Source organism: Benincasa hispida, chromosome 7 (assembly GCF_009727055.1).
Source record: "Benincasa hispida cultivar B227 chromosome 7, ASM972705v1, whole genome shotgun sequence".
Classification (NCBI taxonomy): Eukaryota; Viridiplantae; Streptophyta; class Magnoliopsida; order Cucurbitales; family Cucurbitaceae; genus Benincasa; species Benincasa hispida.
The window spans coordinates 43,759,089-43,780,987 of record NC_052355.1 but is presented as its reverse complement, the minus strand read 5'-3'; the positions used below and the strand labels follow the sequence as shown (position 1 = coordinate 43,780,987).

Sequence of the window (21,899 nt, the reverse complement as noted above, 5' to 3'; positions counted from 1 at the left end):
AAGATCAGAAGCCGGTTCACTTCATCTTCAAGTTTGGTGTGGATGGCTCTACTTCATCTTTAATGTATAGTATGGTTGATCAACAAGCCACAGGTCGATCCAATCTGAACAACAAGCCCAAAGGTTGCTCCAAGAAGATTAATAAACCCAAAGGCCGATCCTCCAAGACGATCATCAAGCGCAAATATCAATCATCCAATAAGATCAACAAACTTAACGTTAGAGTTTACTTTGCGAGAGAAAAGCATAAAAGGATCATGTATTAGAGATTGTACTCAGTATACTAAAATTAATACGAATACAAAGTTCAAATCCCACAAATTAAATTTCTCAGGAAATCTCGTCAAACAATTTCAAATTAATGTTTCATTTATTTTCTTTTATATTCCTCGCTGAAAAATCGTCATCTCTCTATTGGGATCTCAAATATATGTTGAATATATTGGTAATATATGGAAAAATGTAAATATATTATATATTATTCGATATATACAATTATATATTTGTTCATGGCCGAAAGGAGTATAACTCAATTAACATTTGAATATACTAGAAATCACGAGTTCTATGGTTCGAATCTCTCTACCCTCAATTGTTGTACTAAAAAAAATTATCTTGTTCATGCATCTAACATGTTTTATCGTACAATTGATGACGAGAGCCATTGGGCCCAAATTCACACCCAAGGCCCATTTCGGAAAATGGCCAGGTGCAACTCAGGCCCACCGAGATCTGGGCTTGCCGACATGGTCGTTTGTAGTATTTATGATATTTAAATATGAAAACGACAACACCCACGTGGCTCTGAAGATTTTTAAAAGCTTCCCTGTTCCACCAATGGTGGATTCAATATTATCTACTCCCCTCCATTTGAAACCACTCATTTCTTTTTTCTCAATATTTATTCATATCTTTCTTTATCCACTCAATGTAGATTTTAAAAATAATGATAAAATTAAGGTATTTGGAAAATAAATTTATAAAAAAAAATGGTTCAAGAAACAAATTTTAAAAATAAGGTTAAAGATTAAACTATTGATAAAAATAGAATAATAATGATATTGAAGTAAAGATAAAGGACTTTCAAGAGACTATCTTGATTTTGTCATTTCTTTTTTTTAATCATATTTTTGTCAATAAATATTAAAATAACATTTAAAAAAAATTTCCACTTTCCGATCTATATAATTAGTTTCAAGCATCCATAAACAGATAATCAAACTGTCAGTTTTGTATCCGTTTTCACAACATTCATGGATTTCCTGTCTAAACTCGGCGGCTCCTCCGACAAGCCACAGGACCAAAACCCAGACCACCACAAGACATCGGCTTCCGATCTCGTGTCCAGCGCTAAGCTGGTTGCTGACGCCGCCAAATCCTCTTTTGGTGGCGGAGGCGACTCTGTTGACAAGGGCAAAGTCGCCGGAGCTGCTGCAGACCTTCTCGGAGCTGCTTCCGATTACGGAAAATTGGATGAAACCAAGGGAATTGGTATGTATGTTGACAAAGCTGAGGACTATCTCAATCAGTATGAAAAGTCTCATTCTGCTCCTCATGGTTCAGGCTCCGAGCCGCCGAAGGAGGAGAAAGCCGCCGAGAAGGAAGCGGGAGGATCTGGGTTTGGGGATTATTTGAAAGTGGCTGAAGGTTTCTTGAAGAAATGACACTTTTTGGCAACTGGGTTTTTTTATGTGGTTGTTTTTGTAATTCTGTGTAAATAAGGGTTTGCATTTTCTGCTAAACCTATGATGAATTTGTGTAGACTAGTTAATATTATATATGTTTGATATGTGATTTTTGTTTTGAAGCAAAATCAGAGACTGATAATGATGAAAACAGAGTAAAACAGAGAACCCATCTGAAAACAACTTAAATTATAGATTATTTTTGTTCACAAAGCATTCATTCGGTTAACACAAAAAAAAGAAAAAAAAAAAAAGAAAAGGTAAGAAAAGAAAAAAGCAGTCAAATCAATCAACGGAATTATTAGTGTTCTTCAGCAGCAGTAACAAGAAACAGGAAGGTCCCCTGTTTTTCTGATAATATCTGCTTTCTGATTAGCTTTAAGAATCTCATTCTTTTTCTTACGATGGGCTTTGGTTCTTGCTTCTCCAGCAATTTGCTTTATAAACTCCATATCTTCCTCAAACTTTTTCCTTCCCTTTTCCCTCTGACTCCGCTTCGTTCCCACAACCTTCAAATTTACAAAACAGAATCAATCAATAATAATAAATTCTATGTGAATTGATTGACAAACATAAAACAGAGATAAACTGATGATGAACCTGTGATGCTTCAAATTTGCGTATGGCTTTTTCTTTCTTCTTGCTTTCCCAGTAAGAAATTGTCTCGTCTACCTTCTGGTATCTGAAATGTTCTTTAACGGTTGTAATCAAACAGTCACATTGAATAACTTTTCGCGAACAATATAAGTTAAGTACCTTTCTTGGATTTTAGCAAGCTCTGTTATTTCCCAGAGATCTGCTTTGGTTCCTTGAGGCCTGGTTTGGATCGGTGCAGTTGGTGGTTTTCGAGAGATGGGTGGCGTTGGAGGTCGAGGGATCGGTAATGGTTTCTCTATTTCTGTTCTTCGGCCGCCGGAGTCGTCGTTTACGGCGGGTGGAGAAGGAACGATCCTGTTTTCTTTTGGTTTCTGTTTCTGTTGTTCGGAGTTCACTGCCGGTTTCTCACCGGAGGGTTCTTCAGGATCTTTCTTAGCATCTGCCACAATATCTCATTCAATACATTCATATCCAAATTTGCTAAAAATGATAATATCATTTGAGAATTATAAAATTTATGGTCTTCTAACTTTGAATCTTCATTGTCTTAAAAAAAATTGATGTTTATTAGATTTTTTTAACTTTAAAAATATGTAATAACATTTTAAACTTTAGAATTTGTATCAAACATATTTCTTAATTTTTTTAAACTTATTATACTTGTTTTAGTTTAATGTTTTATTGGATATAAAATTCAATTTTATGTTGAATATATTCATTATATTCATTATTTTTAAGTAATGTTGAATATATAAGATAAAAAAGAAAATTATAGACCTATTTGGCATTTTTAAGATTAAGAAATCTATCAAATACAAAATTTAGTGACTAATTAGATATTTTTATTAAGTTCAAATACCTGTTAAATGGAAATATTAAATTCAAGAGATTAAACTTATAATTTAATCAAACGTATATCATCTATGGAATTGACACAATACTAACTTGTGAATGCTCGAAAAATCTTATCAGATTTCGATGTCGATCGTGGAGGGGAGGTATGATTGTCGTCTTCGAAGATCTTTATCTTTGGAAATGACGATGTTTCAGGATAATCGACCTTTCTTCTAGGTCTTGTGATTTCTGATTCTTCAATCGAATGAATTGCAAAGGCAGCCGCTGCTACTGCGGTTATACATTCTATTCCGCCGTTAGATAATTCATTCCCTCGACTCATTTGACGTGAAAATTGCCTTCCTAACCAGTTCCCAAGTGTTTTTTTCTCTGCATGTACCATAAACATTTCTCAAAATGAACGCTTAATTGTCATATTTTGGCTACATCTTCTAATAAATCTTAAAAATATATTAACTGTCTAAGAAAGAATTAAGTTGATAGGAGTTTTGTTTTTACTTAAAATTTGAGTTACACGTTTGATCATTTGTACTAATAACTTGAATGATCATACATTTAGTCAGTTTAGTTGTACATTTAATTTTGTCACAATAATTCCTTTAGACTTGTATATATCTTATTCTCAACCAGACAAACTACATTCGATTTGATCTCATCATTCTAAAAATTAAAGGCTCTATTTGTCAGCCATTTGGAATTTTAATTTTTAATTTTTGAAAAAGAAATCTATTTCCTCTCAATTTCTTCGAATAATTTGCATATTTCTTTAAATGAAATAGTTAAATTCTTAGCCAAATTCCAAAAAAAAAGTTTTTAAAACTATATATATATTTTATTTATAATTTCTCAAAATTTGGCTTAGTTTTTGAAAACGGTAGTTAAAAGTAGATAAGAAAACAAGAAATTTAGAGGTGGTTGGAAGCATAATTTTAAAAAACTAAAGACAAAAAATCAAAATATTACCGAATGAGGCTTAAAAGATGACGTTATTCATAGAGAACCACCTTAAAAAGTACAAAAACAAAATGGTGTTGAACTAACATTTAAAAACAATGATCAAAGTGTCAAAGGACAGAGGACATAAACTAAAATATACAAAGATTTGGAACAAAGAATTGTTGATTACCTCTAGAAGATTGAGATATTTGTGGAGGCAAATATATGTCTCTTCTATTGGCTTGTCCTTCTCTGTTTTGTCCAGGACCAGGATAACTTGACCTGAAATTAGTGGTTAATTAAAGAGAGAGATATAAAGAAGAAAGAATTTGTTTTTGTATAAATTTATGTTCAAAGTAAAAGGAAACATTAAATACCCCATTTGTTTGAGCAAATTATCCATAGGAATTTTCGAATGGGATTTCTTGTTTCCAAGGGAATTGGAAATTATGGTGATGGCGTAGAGGAGGAGGAGGTGGGGATGTTTATTTGAAGACCAAGCCAACTGAAAAGAAAAATTTTAATAAGTCAAAAACTTTATAGTTTTTGTTTTTTTCTTAAAAAAAATTTAAGGAATAGAAGAGAAGTGAAGTTTAAAATATGCTTTGTATGCATTCCATGGATTTGAATCTTTGAAACAGCTTTTACACTAAAGGAAAGTATTCTTTCTTTTCTTCCAACTTCCAAAGCATTTTGCAGCTGATATCTTTCTTCATAAGTTTATCATAATTATTAATTAGCATAGCGTTCTCCGTCCCTTTCATGATGGTACCTCTTTAGGTTCGTTAATCTTAGATCATATATTGCCTCGACACTTGATGGCTCCAATATTTTTCTCTAACTTGGTAACATCATCTTTACTTGTCTTAATTGGTTCAAAAGGTGAAGACCATCCACACAAACCAATATGAATCCTTAAAACAATGACAACGTCATTTATGTACCTCTTCTAAATGCGGAGCATTATAGTTGGATCTTAGTTGAATGCCCATTTGGGCTTCGTGGGTTATAAGAGACACACACTACAAAAATTTTCACCTTTCCCCACGCAAAAAAACGTCAGACAAAGTATTAAAAACGTCGGGATAGGTTATGCCAACGCATTTTTTTTGCATCGGCATAATCGTCGTCGTATCTATGTTGAGAGAAGTTCCTCTTGACGAAAACTATTTTCGTCGGTATAAATACCATTTTTGGCAACGCAATTGTTTGCGTCGACATATGTGTTTTCCCAACAAAATACAATTTATGTCGGGAAAAGCATAGTCCTAAACAACAAAATTTCAGTTCAATAGATAGATTTCTGTCAATGTTTATTTACATCGGCATAAGTTGTTTATAATTTTATATACTTTTTGTAAAAATTAGATAACCAATTTTTTTTATTTCATTAATACCTAATTATGCACAAACAAAAATTAATCTTCAAACAAATCAATTGGGATAAATATAACAAAAGTAAGCTTATATATTTAAAAATAAGACTAATATTCGATACACATGCTATAAAATTCCACGAACAAAAATTGTGCATACAATTAAATTTGAGCTTTTCTAACTTTTTACCAATCTCCTATACAAAAAAAAGTTTAATCTTCTCTAAGTCAAAGTACCTTAATCCAAAATAAATGAGATACTAAACCAAACTAAGTAATCATCTCACAAAATCTTCTCGCAATCTCCAAAAAATTATCTTTAAGAATTTATACGAACAACCTGAAATAGAAAAAACAAATATTATTAAGAATTTCTTAAAATCAACAAAGAAAAATGCACAAAAAGATCTTAACTATCACACAAAGACAAACAAAATATTAAAATGGTTATGAGGAATAAACCCTCTCTCAAGCTACAAACCTGTCATCATTAAAAAATGAATACCACAAACAACCATTTCTCTCTAAAAAGTGATTAAAATGGTTATAATTAAGACATGAACTCTCTCCCATGTTACGAGCATGTCGTAAATCTACTTAAACAAATAGATAAACACCCTTTAAATCTCCACAACTATCGGATCCCTACAAATAAGCCAAGAACTTGTTCTTTAAAGTACACAATTAGGCTTCAAGATAATCTAAAACACAATTACAACATATACATCCCCTTCCTTCCCAAGCTACGAACATGTCTTAGTTCCACCTAAATGCCATTTAAACTAAAAAGTGGCAACAAATGCATAGAAAGCATTGAAGTGAATTTCTTCCCCCTAAATCCACCTGAATTTCTTTCAAGGCTAAACCCGTCATTCGATAGTTCTAAAAGCATACAACTCAACTCTGGGATCCGTACAAATAAATCCAAGAACACAATTAAGCTTTTAGGTAATCTAAAAAATAATTACAACATATATATCCACAACTAACGGATCCCTCCAAATAAGCCAAGAAATTGTTCCTTTTAAGTCCACAATTAGGCTTCAAGATAATCTAAAACATAATTACAACATATATACATCCCCTCCCCTCCCAAGCTACGAACGTGTCCTAGTTCCACCTAAACGCCATTTAAACCACAAAGTAGCACAAATGCATAGAAAACGTCGAAGTGAATCTCTCCCCCCTAAATCCACCTAAATTTCTTTCCAGGCCAAACCTGTCATTCGATAGTCCTAAAAGCATATAACTCAACTCTCGGATCTCTATAAATAAATCCAAGAACAAAGCATCCCCCCCTCCACCCCCTCGCCGCTGCTTTGAATGTGTCCTAGTTCCACTTAAACGCCATTTAAACCACAAAGTGGCAACAAGTATACTAAAACACACATATTTAAAGTGACTACCATAACTACAGGATAACTACAAAGCAAACAAATGAAGTTCCTAAATCCACTAAAACGCTCCTATTTGAAGTGGCTACCATAACTAGTCACAAACAACTAAATTAAGTTCCTAAATCCACTAATCAAGACTTGAAAGTTGTCTTAACGTACGTAGTTGTTCGAAGGTCCATCGTCTGTAATTCAATAAATAAATTTTATTCTTTACATTCAATGGAAAATGAATAAAACAATATTGAATTTGCATCATACCGTACAAATTTATTTTGCACTTGAAGAAAGGATTTCGACTCACAATAATGATTGAAATTGAAACATTCTATACTCTTCTTGTTCTTTTCCATTTTTTCCTACACAAACTATAATTTATTAGTACAACCAATTTATATAAATAATAAGTACAACAAATACATAAAATTTGCCACTTCCATGAATTGTGCGACCCCATTGATGTACTCTCTTGAAAATCTATCTCTAAACTTAATCCAATCCTTATTCATAGTTGAACCAAATGAATAAAGTGTGAAATTTAACACTAGTAAAAAGTGTGAAATTTAGTTAATTAAACATCCTTAGTAATTCCATTTCAAAACTTAAAGCATATTATATCCATAAAAAGGAAAGATTAAACTTTAATATTAACAAATGAATCTCATATACAAAATCAAAATCAAAATACACAAATAATTCATCCTTCGTTATATCTATCCTTCATTATATCCATCCATACAAACCAAATATAGAATACTAATTTCATTCCTAAACAAATGAATATCCTAATTCCAATATGAAACAAATACATAAATCCAGAGGAAAAAAAAAAAAAAGAACAACTAAAAAGCTTATTTTAAATTGATTTATACATCAATTTTATTAAAAACAAAACTCCTGAAAAAGACCTACCATTGGTGAAAAAATACATAGATATGATGTAACTTCATCAAACTAAGAGTCAAATACAGCCTACGAGAGATTTAAAATTTTGTAAGTTTGAATTTAATCTATATTGGGTCTATCAAAATACTTTTATATATATCTACCCAAGTTTGAAGTAAGTTTTGATTCGGTCTTTTTATATAACTTCTATTTCTCTCTAATGAATTATGTCTCTTGAAGAAAATTTTAATATAATTTTTATTTGTCTCCAAATAATTTCCATTTGTCTCTCGTATATATCCTCACTAGAGTTTGAATTTAATTTTAATTTAATCTTCCAAATAATTTGTATATGTTCCCTCCATGAGACTTAAACTAGTTTTTAGAAATTTAGTTTTGTTTTGATAATTTTGGTAAGAATATGATAAAAGGGAAGTGATTATGAAGCAAAGGTCATATACTTTGAATAATGAATCAAAATTTGAATAAAGAAAATAGAGAAAAAAAGAAACAAAAAGTAACTACATAATTAACTAACTAGAGAAATCAAAACCCTCCTAACCTAACTACCTTGAAATGCAAAATCTAAAACCTATGCGCATGCAGAAGCTTTGAAGTCTTTGATGGAGACAAAGACGTAAGAATCAGGAGCAACCGACACAGCGGACGTGGGATCAACGAGCTTGGGCGACATGTCGGGAATGTCCAACGTTGGAGTAAGTTGAAGAGGACTTCCATTTAAAAGCATGACATCGCTTTGAATATTGCCGTCTTTGGGAGTTAAATGATACTCCTCTCTTGCCTTTAATTTGCTTCCTATGAAATTTGGATAAACATTTCTGTCGTTCACAATATTTACATCAAAAGTTGTCGAATTTGACATGTTGATTAGAACAACTGTAACACCTTCCTGAAAACAATTAAAAAATATATTAATAAAAACTTTTCTTTTTTATTATAAAAGAAATGTTGAGCTAATTACATTGTTTTTGGTGCAGTGCGAATAAACGCGAAGGTATGGGGAGCTGTCGTGGGATGCTAAGAGGACCTTCTTTCCCATTAATCTGTGCCATAACAGAGCACTGTTTCCATCCAAATAAAATTTAGTTACTGCATCAATCAATCATTTCTATCATTTTTGAAATTCTCATTAGATTTCTATAATTTTGAAACATTTATGATATAATATTCAGATTTTTTAAACAAATTGGAGGATTTAAGAAAAATGGTTAAGGGAAGGATTTGGGAAAATAGATTTGAAAGTGCTGTTGAAGAAAGCCAAAATTTAAAGGAGTGGATTTTGGGGTTTAACCAACAAACTCATTATTAAAACCCTAATTTAACTAACAAACATATGAATGGATTTAGGGTATAATTTTAAAAAATTCAACAAAAGGAGAATCCATTTTTAAAAAATAATAATAAATAGAATTACTGACCTATAATAATCAGGATTAGGGATAAAAGAAGTGGTATTAAGTAAAGCATAATTTCCACCAATCAAGGCTTGTCTACAATAAACCTGATGATTAAATGTGGCAGTCATCCCCAATTGATCCAAATACCTTAATCAATCAAAAAAATAAAAAAATAAAAAAATAAAAAACAATTAAATTAATTACTCCATAATAATTTGAATGATTAATTTCTCTAAAGTTAAAGAGTTAATTAGAAATTAAACCAGAATCCATTGGCAAAAGTATGAGAAACAGTTTTTCCACCACTGTTATAAGCACCACCAGATTCACCAACCCAAGGCTTAGACCATGGCCCAAAGCTCTGTGAAACTTCCATAGCTTCCTTAAAAGTTTGAGCAATTTGGTCCAAAACATAAGGGTCTTGAACCTTATTTATAAGAGTAGGATCAACACCTACATATATCATAATAATTTTATGTAATATTTGTTAATAAATTTATTCTTCAATTTATAAATTTGTATTTATTTACCTGCTCCAAGATTGTAAATATGGTGAGTGACTCCATCCACAACATTTGGGGCAGTGTTTTGAAGGAAAGTTGTGAACCATTCTTTGTCAAAGAAACCAGCTGGTCCAAGAATTTTGGGTCTGTTGTTGGGATCAGGATAAACTTCTTCAACTACTTTTCTCATTAGACTCACATCTTTACCATATTGATCTGGCTCAACCCTTGCCGACACTCCGCTTGCACAAAGCTCATTTCCTACATTACGGTAAATTTAATTATATATTAATTAGAATTAAAGGGTAAATAAAAAAAAATTCGTTCATATTAACTAAATATATGATATTTAGAATTAAAAAATATTTTGAAAAATGATTTTAGTGATGAGAAACAATTTTGAAAAGCTATTTCTCTTACTTAAAATGTTATATAATTATTTAGAATTATAATAATAAATTATTTTAGTTTTAAGAATATGTTTAAAGTAATTGTCTTAGTTATTCTAAATAAATATATGAGTTTAAAATTAAAAAAATTAGAAATTTTACATAATTATTTAAAATAATACTAATAAATTATTTGCGTTTTAAAAAATATGTTTAAAAGGTTTTTTAGGTAATTATCTTAATTATTTTAAATAAATATATAGTATTAAAAAATTTTAAAAATAATTTTAGAGAAGCTTTAATTTAAAATACCATATAATAATAATAATAAATTTTTTTTTTTGAGTTTTAAAAATATGTTTAAAAAGTCATTTAAGTAATTTACTTAATTTAAAACAATTACCCTTTTAAATATCATAAATTTATTTAAAATATTTTTTAAAAAACAATAATAAAAAATTACTTGAGTTTTAAGAATATGTTTATTGAACTAATTTTCTTAATTATTTTAAATAAATATATATAATTTTAGGGAGGAGAGATAATTTTAAAAAGCTATTATTTTTCTAATTTAAAAAGCCAAAATTAAAAAAGGTAAAATTTTGGGCAATACCCAGTTCATAAGAATCGATTTTGTATCCTTTAGAGGCAGTGTATCGAATGAAATCTCGAGCATTACGAGGATCCCAATCACCAACCCAGTTAATACTTCCATCATTTGCTGGTGTTTTACCCATCAGAGCATTCAAACCAAACGTTATCCGAGCTCTGCAACAACAAATTAAATCGACTTACTCTGTTTTTTATTCGACAAGAACACGACATATTTTTTCTTTTAAATGATGTTTTAGTTTATTACTCACGATGTTTTGTTGAATATCTCACTAAGATCATCCCATCTTTCCATAGTCAAACAACCTTTGCTAAACCCAAACAAACCATCACTCTGTTTCTTCATTTGAGGACACTTCTTCACTGAGCTTCCAACTCTGTAAATGATTTGATCTTGAAGTGATCCACCAACTCGGATTCTCAAAGGATTGAACTCTGAAAATTCAATCAAAATAAGTAAAAATGAAAACCAAAAAATGAAAATCTTAAACAGACAAAAACTAACCCTTGATTGCCTTGGACAAGATAACATTCTGAAGATCCTGTTAAAGCAAAAACAGAGCTTCCATGATCAGTAAATTACAGAAACAATGAGATGAAGAAGAAGAAGAGAAAGATACCAAATTGGGGATGCCAGCTTTTCGCCATGGGCATTGGCCATAATCGCATTTATTAGAAGGCCACCAATCCAAAGTAGCACAAATGAAATCGTTATCAGTTTCAGCAATGGTGGTCACTCCTTTCACTGAAACTTTAACGAATTCTGCTAAAATGGAAGATGAAAATGATAAGAAGCAAATGAAAAGGAGGAGCAAAGCTTTGGAAGCCATTGTTGCCATTATGAGTATGATGATGAGAGAATCTTTTAGACTGGTGAGAGTATTTATAGAAAAGGGAATAGGGTTAAACTTGGATTATTGTTGTAACAGAAATTATTCGATCAGATTTCAAATTTTGGTTACATTTTCAGATACGCAATGATCGATTTAATATTTTGAATTGATATCGTTTATGTTTTCAGGGAAAAAAATGGAATTGACTAGGATATATTTGAATTTCTTTGTTAAATGACTTTTTGTCAGTAAAAATAGCAAAATTTTAATATAGAGGCTAAATCGTTGCACATAAAACAAAATTTCTAAGTCTGAAATTATAATGTCCATTTATATATAGACGGATGAGATATGAATTTAGTTAACGAAAGATGATTTTGAACTTTCAATTTTCTTCCATTGAGGAATGTTCATGATGTTTTATATTTGATTTGTTTTTATGAAAAATATTTCTACAATCTTATATTTATTATAGTTAAAAATAAGTTTACTTTGAGAGTTAATAATAAATAACTTTAACTATAATTAAATAAGGATGACAAAAAGAATCAAGTTAAATAATTTCCAAATTAAAGTAAATAATTAAGTGCTTTGATAATTATTATTAAACATAAAATAATCGACTTCAAAGTTACAAATAAATATTGGTGCTAAAAAAAAGGGTAGTTCTTATAAATAGGAAAAAAAACTATTTACAATTTATATTAAAAAAAAAGATTCCAGGTTTTTTTCTTCAAATTACCAAAAATACCCTTCGTTTGCCATGCATTATCTTTGTTTTTTTTTTTTTTTTAATTTCAGGCATCACGTTTCTTTCTTTTCAATTTTAGCATCATCGATCTTCTTCCTCGCCGATCTTCCTCCTCGATTCATGATATTCTTCCTTATTATATAACGCCGTTCATAATTGAGACTTTCATTTCACTAGGATGACCATAGGGCGGTCTTTTGATTTGCATGGGTGAGGGTGGCCAGATCGTCGACTCAACAAACCTACCATTTTGGGGATTCGTCTGATTGGGGAGCTGGGAACTCAGCTATACAGGATGAAATTCACTCCTTACGATCTATTGTTCATTAGAGGGATCAATGGTACTTAAGGAGTCAGATGTAACTACAGATGAAAAACGGTAATTTGGTCCAGTTGTACTTACGAGCGATTTGTGAAGGGTCATCGTACTGTTGATTGGTTATATCCAATGGACATAGAAATATATTAGTGCGAAGAGTGCAACTGTCGGTTTTTAGTGGAATGTCCGACAGTTAACAGATTGTGGATAATGTGATTAAAGAGTTTAGTCAGTTATTCACGTACCGTTAGAGCTTCAAGCTACAGGTCCATAAGGTCCCCTTGGTAGCTCAATGGATTCTAGTTGAGAATAAGTTTTTGGGTTAGCTTGAAATGTTCAAATTAACAAAAGGAAATTTGATTATGTATGATATAATTGATATAATGTATTTGATACATTTGATTGGGGGAAATAACATTTGAATATGATTCAAATATGATTTCTATGAATTAGATTTGAATTTAATATAAATATGATTTATATTAAATGTCATAAAAAAGAGAAAAAGAACTATGATTTATGTATTGTATATGATGAAATATTAAAACTTTAGGTTATAAATATAATATGATAAGTTAGTTATTGTATTTATTTATAATTTATTAATTATATGATAATTAAATTCTTTTTTCTCAATAACCACCCTTAGTGGGTGGTTATACGGTTTTATGACAAATGAGTGGAATAGAGATGAAAAATTATTTTTCTAGTCATTCTACGACACGCGGCTCAGATATTATTAACTATCGAGTGACTACTAGTGACGTAAATTAGTGAACGCAATTTTATATGATGCATGTCTTAAGTTATGCATTGGTGGTCATGCGTTGAAATAGAATGTATGCGTTGAACTCATATGCAATGACCATGCATTCCTATCACAAGTTTTCTTGCGCTCTCGCCAAGTATAATGAGAACGCAAGTTTCTTGGGTGATCCGAGGTCGAACTCAGGGACTTGTAGCTAAATGGTATGCGATGAATAAATAAAAGAATGATGAGGGTAATAAACTATGCACTACTCCTACTCCTAACTAACAGATTAAGCGGTGGAAGTATGAATGAGAGGTAGAGACACGGAAACTGTTAACGCGTAGTAAATGTACGGAAAAATAGATGAAAAAGTGAGGATGTCTTCACTGCAACACTAAGCTTGACCGCAAGGGCAACCCCAACAAACGCAAGTTATGCGATCATGCTATACACACTTGGCGTAGATGCATGCGATGTATATACGATAGTGTTGAGAAGCCTATTTCTAAGCCTCTATATGACCGCATACCACCATAACCTAGTTAAAGGGTGCATGCGCTGTGTAGTAGCAAACGGAGCTTATTTCTAAGTTCCCCATTCTTGCTTATGTGATCCAATCAGCTCTCCCGAGACTTAGATTTGATTTTTAGACTACTTTCCTAAGTATGTCTAAATGATGAATGATGCACTCATAAGACAAGGTAATCGCATAAATCTGGTTGACGTAAGATTCTTCCTATTTCTAGTGAACACTTGTTTACATTGTATAATGCGACCAACCATTTACCCTCTCGGGCAGTTAGTTGTTGTTGATTTTACTCATAGATAAGCATTGCATCCTCTTATAGACAAACGTTGCTAGAGCTTCACACTAAGCAAATAAGGTTTTCTCACAACACTCACACAACGCACACCTCCCGGTGGTTTGCTACATGCTTCATGTTCCTATGTCGCATGATTAAGTATGTGATACTCTAGCAATCTCACTTAGTGATGCAATGAAGTAAAGGATGCTAAGTAAATGAAGATGGAGATGGAATCGAAGGAAAATATAGAAATGCATGATCACAAAATGTATTAATTCCTTAAGCCAAAATGTAATACAATATGAGGAAAGAAGAGAAATAGAGGGCCAGCTGAAAGCAATATCTTGCTTCCAGTAGATGTGTGTCAAGGCTGCCAGTGGTGCCATGGATGGGTGATGGAGTAGACTCTCTCGAGCTCTAACTCTGGCGAAGGCTCCGGTCGTCACTCGGAATGATTGAAGGGGATGAAGAACTCTCAAGTTATCTTCTCACGCTTAGGTCTGGATCACAAGGATCCGCCCTAAAGTAGGGAGCCTCAGGAAAAAAACCTTAGATGATCTGAAATTCTGCTCAATGGCTTTTATTTATAAAGCTTGATCGCCAATAGCATTTATGGACTTGCTCTGAATCTGACATTCACAGCACGATGGTCATTTTCTGGATCTCTGCTGCTAACGATGTGGTAGGTGAAATGTCAACATCATCTTTTAATACTCCCGAGATATGAGTTCATGTTTGCATTCCATCAACCTTGTAGTCATCTCTCTATTATGGTCATTATTCTATAGCTGCAATCTCTTTGCAATGACCGCATTCGCTTGATGGCCGCAACTTCTATGCGCTGGACGCATGCGGTTAATGATTGCAACATCCATGAGATGGAGGCATGCAGTAGATGGGCACAACATCCATGCGTCGAGTGTATGCGATCGTCTTTGCGATAACCTAGCTTTTGTGCATGCGATCGCTTCCTACGGTTGCTACAACAATAAAAATTGAATGCATAATAACGCATAATAGTGGGTTAGCTAAGATTCTTAATGCCAATCGACGCAAACTCATTTTCTTATGAATTCCTAACATATTCGCCACATATTTTACTTAACAGCCCTCATAATTCTAAATAAAAAGCCTATAATGACATGCATTTCTGCTCGTCATCAACTATAAAATAGCATCGAGTTTACTATACGATAGTGCTCTTAACTAAATGATCGAGCATCAAGTCTATTCGATAGACTTCCATCTTCTATATGATAGTGTTTCCCTTTACTCGATCGTATACCTCCTTCCCTCTATCCAAAATAAACCAGAACCCATCACTCCTGGATTCTCACACCGAGAATACCAAAGTAATCTAGTGGCTGTGTCTAAATCTGTTCGATGATCGAGTTGTTACTTGTTGCTGTTCGAGGGAGTTCGAGTTGCTCGTTGCATTTGAGTTTGATCGAGGGATATTCTTGAAGAAGTGTTCTTCAAAGGTATTGTCTCTCTAACCTTTGTATTTATTTCAAGAAGTATGCTGTAATTTATGATTTAATACATAATTTATTTAGTATGATTGTGAATATATGTGTTCTTTCACAATGGAGATTGGACGATCTGCTTCTGCTCATAGGTTCTCTATATTTAGAGATCCTTCAGATTCTGTCTGGATTATTAACTCTGAGGCCATTAACCATGTTTGTTCTTCATTTTAGGGAATTAATTCCTGGAGGCAGCTTGGTGCTGGTAAGACGATGCGAGTTGGAACCAGGCACGTCATTTTAGCTGTGGCAGTGGGAGGTCTCCAATTGACTTTACAGAAAAAATTTCTCATTTTGAATGATGTATTTATTGTTCCTAATTTAAAAAGGAACTTAGTGTCTGTAAAGTGTTTTTTAGAATGTAAATATCAACTTCATTTTTCTTATAATAAAATGTTTATTACTAAGAATATTGTTGATATATGTTCTGCTCAACTTAAAAATAATTTATATATGCTAACGCCATTAGCAAAAAATGCCCTCCCAAACATAAAGATGTTTAAAACTGTTGAAACTCAAAATAAACGACTTATAATTTCTCCTAAGGAAAATGCCCAACTTTAGCACCTAAGATTGCGACAAGCTTAATAGGATTGAGAGGTTGGTAAAGAATGGACTTCTAAGAGAGTTAGAAGAAAATTATTTACCTGTGTGTGAGTCATGCCTTGAAGGCAAAATAACTAAAAGGCCTTTTACTGGAAAAGGTCGTAGGGCCAAAGAACCTTTAGAGCTAGTACATTCAAACCTTTGTGGTCCGATGAATGTAAGAGCCAGGTGAGGTTATGAATATTTCATCACTTTCACTAATCATTATTCGAGGTATGGGTACGTTTATTTAATGCAACAAAAGTCTGAGTCCTTTGAAAAGTTCAAAGAATTCAAGGCTGAAGTTGGAAACGCATTAAATAGAACAATTAAAACACTTTGATCTGATCGAGGTGGAGAGTTTTTGGATTCATCTTTCTAGAACTATTTGATATAACATGTAATAGTTTCCCAACTCTCAGCACTTGATACACCTCAGCAAAATGATGTATCAAATAGGAGAAATCAAACCTTGTTGGACATGGTTTGGTTTATGATGTACGCTTTCTTACCTGACTCGTTTTGGGGTTATGCAGTAGAGACTGTAGCTTATATCCTAAATTGCGTTCTTTCTAAGAGTGTTGCCAAAATACCTCTGGAGTTTATGGAATGGTCGTAAAGCTAGTTTACGTCATTTCAGAGTCTGGGGTTGCCCAACACATGTGCTTGAGGCCAACCCTAAGAAACTAAAACCACGTTCAAGGTTATGATTATTTGTAGGCTATCCCAAGGGATTGAGAGGTGCTTATTTCTATGATCTTAAAGAAAACAAAGTATTTCTATCGACAAATGCTATTTTTCTTGAGGAGAACCACATAAAGGAGCACAAACCCAGAAGTAAAATTGTGTTGAATGAACTTTCCAAAAAAACTACTAAATCTTCAACAAGAGTTGTTGAAGAGCCTGGTACCTCAACAAGAGTTGTTGAAGTAGGTTCATCTAGTAGGTCAAATCCACCTCAAGTGTTTACGGAATCTCGACATAGTGAGAGGGTTGCGAATTGACCTATTTGCTAGATGGGTTTAACTGAAATCCTAGCTATAGTAGCTGATGGAGAGGTTGAGGATTTATTGTCTTATAAGAAGGCAATGGAGGATGTTTACAGAGATGAATGGATCAAAACCATGGATCTCGAAATGGAGTCTATGTACTTCAATTCTATTTGGGATCTTGTAGATCAACCTGATGGGGTTAAATCTATAAGTTGTAAATGGATCTATAAGAGAAAACGGGGTGCTGATGGGAAGGTGCAAACCTTCAAGGCTAGCCTGGTGGCAATGGGTTATACCCAAGTAGAGGGAGTTGACTATGAGGAGACTTTCTCGCTTGTTGCCATGCGAAGTCTATCCAGATCCTCCTATCCATTGCCTCATATTATGACTATGAGATGTGGCAAATGGATGTCAAGACTACTTTTCTGAATGACAATATTGAGGAGACCATTTATATGGTGCAACCCGAGGGATTGATAGTCCAAAGTTGAGAGCAAAAGGTTTGCAAGCTTAATTGGTCTATTTATAGACTGAAACAGACATACCGATCTTGGAATCATAAGGTTTGATACTGCGATAAAATCTTATGGCTTTGATTAGAATGTTAATGAGCCTTGTATATACAAGAAGATCATCAACTGTTCAATAGTTTTTCTAGTGTTGTATGTAGATGATATCGTACTCATTAGAAATGATGTAGGTTTACTGACTACAGTTAAGAACTAGCTAGTGACTCAATTCTAAATGAAAGATTTGAGAGAGGCCCAGTTTGTTCTTCGTATTCAGATCTTTCAAGATAGAAAGAACAAAATGCTAGCACTGTCTCAGGCGTCGTATATTGACAAAGTGCTTGTCAAGTATTCGATGCAGAACTCCAAGAGGGGCCTATTGCCTTTCAGGCACAGAGTTACTTTATCTAAGAAATAGTGTCCTAAGATACCTCAAGAGGTTGAGGATATGAGACGGGTCCTCTATGAAGGAAATCGGAAGCGATGATTTCCATGAGCAGTGAAATAAGACTATTCCAAATTACAATCATGAATTAACAAATCATTTACAGTCGACTTCAAAACAAACGGTTATACAATTATACAGAGAAATTACAGCATGAACAATACAGAAGAACAGAGATCAAACTCTATACGAACATCGGCAGAATCTTCTCCATGCTTTGATGCGTACTCTGATCAAACAACAACAACCACGAGCGCTCGATCTATATGACCACAACACAGCACGAACACTTCGCACTCATCCTCAACGATATCCTTGGTCACAATCTCCTTCGCAACACGAATGGCCTCCACAGCACCACGAACGACCTCCAAAAAACCTCGACGGTGTCGAGTTGAGTCTGACACCACCAACAAGACGACCTTGGTATTCTCGGTGTGAGAATCCAGAGGGTGGGCTTTGTTCAGACTTGGTGTGAGGCAGACGAATGGAGGAAACAACAATCGTGTACATGACTGGGCAAGTGGGAGAATTCGGAGACCTATCGTATAGGTCGATGCCCAATCGTTTAGATAAAGCTATGTAATCGTCTAGCAAAAGTTATGCGATCATTTAGCTCTATCGTTTAGATTGGTCTATCGCTTACAGACTCTACACGATCGTTTACCTTGGGCCAACGATTGTTTAGTAAACACTACACGATCGTTTAGCTCGCACCTACACGATCGTTTAGATCGCCCAACCATCATTTAGTAAATCTGTATTTACTTGACGACTTTGTGAGTTTCTTTTTCGCTGAAAGAAAACTCAAAACCTTTTCAAATGTTTTGTAACAAAAAAAACTCTTTTTGAAAATAGGAAACTACTTTTCTTTTAAACTCACGATTACCATGATCCAATAATCACCCACTACTTTGGTTATTTAAAAGAAAATGTATTAATTATCTAATAATTAACATTATTATAAACATAAATGATAACCAACTTATCTAACCTATAGTTTTAATATTTCATCTCATGAAACATATAAACCATAGTTCTTTTTCTATTCCATGGTACTTAATGTAAATCTCATTTACATCAATCCTCCACTAGATGTATCTTATAAATCATATCGATTATATCATATATAATCAAAATACCTCTTGTCAATTTGAACATTTCAAATCAACACCAAGAACTGATCCTCAACATGAATCTAAGCTACCAAGGGGACCTCATGGACCTGTAGGTTCGAAGCTCCAACGGTACGTGAATAACTGACTAAACTTATTAATCACGGGATCCACCATCCGTTAACTGCTAGGCACTCCACTAAAGACCGACAGCTGAACTCTCCTCACTACAAATATATTATGTGTCCATCTTAACCAATCAGCGATGCGATAACCCTTCACAAATCGCTTGTAAGTACAGCTGGGCCAATAACCGTTATGCCCCTGTAGTTAAATCTATCTCCTTAAGTACCACCGATCCCTCTAATAAACATAAATCATAGTCCTACTATGACTGAGTCTTCTCTTCTAAAGAGAGGTTGTGGCCACTATGTTCAAACCCCGGAATCAGCTCTTAAGGGAGCAATCTTTCTACTTATCCCTGCATTGGAAAAAAAGTGAATTCCATCTTGTGGATTGAGTTCCCAGCTCCCAGATCAGACAAGTTCCCAAAAAGGTAGGCATGTTGAGTTGGCAATCTGGCCACTCTTACCCATACTAATCAAAGCACCACTCTCAAAGGCAGGAGTTCACAAAACACTCAGGATTAAGGTCGTGTCATCTATGGTCGTTGAGATGTAAGTCTCTAGTATCAACGACGTTATATACAGAGTCTAGTCATCTCATGGTCTAGTCTTGTATAAACTCTTTGTATAGGCACCCCCGCTCCACGTCTCTACATGAATGGTCAGGATCAACCATCTGTAGTAGTTTACAACACTCACAAACCTCTATAAAGTGGATCGTATTCGTAGTGTCGCCAGGATCAGGTATCCCACCTTAATCCTTATACTACAGACCGATTTAGGTTATTACTTAAGGCATGATCCACTTATATATCACATATACATGCTTAAGTTCACATAAGATCACCAAGGAGCTTTGTTTATTGGATATGAGTAAATGTTAGAATTAAATAACACTTATTTTATTCATTTAACGATGTTTATCTTTACAAAACAACGAAACTCCGGGAGAATTAGGACACCAATCCCAACAATCTCCCACTTGTCCTAATGACTCGGGAGACTAATGTACAATACACTATAAAAATGTACAATATACAATAAACTAGGGCATACCCCAATATCATCTCCCACTTGCCCTAGACAAGAGGTCGTATGTCCGCAGACCCGGACTCTCTAGGTGACCTTTGACACTTTAGCTGAGGGCCTTTGTAAAAGGATCAGCAACGTTGTGCTCTGATGCGATCTGCTCGACTATCACATCACTGCGACACACAATCTCCCTGATCATGTGATATTTCCGTTCTATGTGCTTACCTCGACGATGACTCCGAGGCTCCTTCGAATTTGCCACATCCCCACTGCTATTACAATAAGAGTGATAGGCAAATTTCATATGAACAAACTTCCGAATCTGTAAGGAACTTCTCAGCCAATAGCTCTTTTAGCTGCTTCACAATCCGCTAGTTATTCTGCTTCCATAGTGGGAGTCCGCGATGCATGCCTTGCTTGAGCTTCGCTAAGCTATAGCTCCTTCATTCAGAGTAAACACTGACCCCGATGTCGATTTGCGAGAATCTCGATTGGTCTGAAAGTCAGAGTCCATGTATTCTATAAATCAGATTCTTATCTCCATAACAAGAATGTAGTCCCTCGTTCCAAAGATATTTGAGAATCGTTGACGCCGTCCAGTGATCAAATCCTAGATTGGCTGATACCAATGATAATCCTACTGCAATAGTAAATGTCGGGTATGTACACAACATTACATACATAAGCTCCTACAGCAGAAGCATAGGGAATCCGTTTCATCTCCTAAACCTCTTGAGGTCTTTGTACATTGATCCTTAGATAAAATGATTCTATGCCTGAAAGGTAATGAACCCCTTTGGAACTTGCATCTTGTACCTGATCAACATTTGATCAATGTACGATGCCTGAGATAGGGCTAACCGTTTGTTTTTCGATCCCGAATGATCTGGATCCCGAGAACATACTGTGCCTCACCCAAATATTTCATTTGGAACTGGGCAGCTAACCAACTTTTAATGTCAGCCAGATATCCTATATCATTCCCAATGAGTACGATATCATCCACATACAGTACCAAGAAAGCTACTGAGATGTTGATGATCTTCTTGTAAACACAAGGCTCATCAACATTTTGGTCAAAGCCAAACGACTTAACAGTAATGTCAAATCAGATGTTCCAAGATCGAGATACTTGTTTCAGCCCATGAATGGACCTATTAAGCTTGCAAACTCTTTGCTCTTGATCTGGAACTATGAACCCCTCTGATTGAGTCATATAGATGGTCTCCTCAAGATTACCATTAAGAAAGGTAGCCTTGACGTTTATTTTCCATATTTCATAATCATAAAATGTGGCTATGGACAGGAGAATCTAGATAGACTTAAGCATGACAACAGGTGAGAAAGTTTCCTCATAGTCAACTCCCTCAATCTGGGTATAACCCTTTACCAGGAGTCTAGCCTTAAAGGTTTGCACCTTTCCATCTATACCTCTCTTTCACTTATAGATCCCCTTGCAC

General features: G+C 34.0%; 3 protein-coding genes across 4 annotated transcripts; 1 reads left to right on the top strand and 2 right to left on the bottom strand.

Moving 5' to 3' along the window:
- Positions 1 to 1,179: 1,179 nt before the first annotated feature.
- LOC120082238 (nodulin-related protein 1-like) lies at positions 1,180 to 1,792 on the top strand. Its single transcript, XM_039037515.1, has one exon. The coding sequence runs from the start codon at positions 1,254 to 1,256 to the stop codon at positions 1,662 to 1,664; it is 411 nt and encodes a 136-aa protein (XP_038893443.1). The 5' UTR covers positions 1,180 to 1,253; the 3' UTR covers positions 1,665 to 1,792.
- On the bottom strand, positions 1,602 to 4,567 carry LOC120082237 (actin cytoskeleton-regulatory complex protein PAN1-like). Of its 2 annotated transcripts, none has more exons than XM_039037513.1 (6): positions 4,451 to 4,567; positions 4,264 to 4,355; positions 3,228 to 3,506; positions 2,442 to 2,721; positions 2,286 to 2,367; positions 1,602 to 2,194 (listed from the first exon to the last, which is right to left on the bottom strand). In XM_039037513.1, exons 1-6 carry the CDS (start codon positions 4,474 to 4,476, stop codon positions 1,997 to 1,999), a joined length of 957 nt encoding a protein of 318 aa, XP_038893441.1. In that variant the 5' UTR covers positions 4,477 to 4,567; the 3' UTR covers positions 1,602 to 1,996. The 2 variants fall into 2 exon arrangements, with proteins under 2 accessions (XP_038893441.1, XP_038893442.1); XM_039037514.1 differs by lacking the exon at positions 4,451 to 4,567 and adding an exon at positions 4,101 to 4,141 and having other exon boundaries at positions 4,264 to 4,409.
- A 3,715-nt stretch (positions 4,568 to 8,282) lies between these two features.
- On the bottom strand, positions 8,283 to 11,489 carry LOC120082143 (heparanase-like protein 1). Its single transcript, XM_039037386.1, has 9 exons — positions 11,271 to 11,489; positions 11,156 to 11,192; positions 10,902 to 11,085; positions 10,652 to 10,806; positions 9,677 to 9,910; positions 9,410 to 9,599; positions 9,168 to 9,293; positions 8,711 to 8,810; positions 8,283 to 8,638 (listed from the first exon to the last, which is right to left on the bottom strand). Exons 1-9 carry the CDS (start codon positions 11,487 to 11,489, stop codon positions 8,321 to 8,323), a joined length of 1,563 nt encoding a protein of 520 aa, XP_038893314.1. The 3' UTR covers positions 8,283 to 8,320.
- Between the last annotated feature and the right edge of the window lie 10,410 nt (positions 11,490 to 21,899).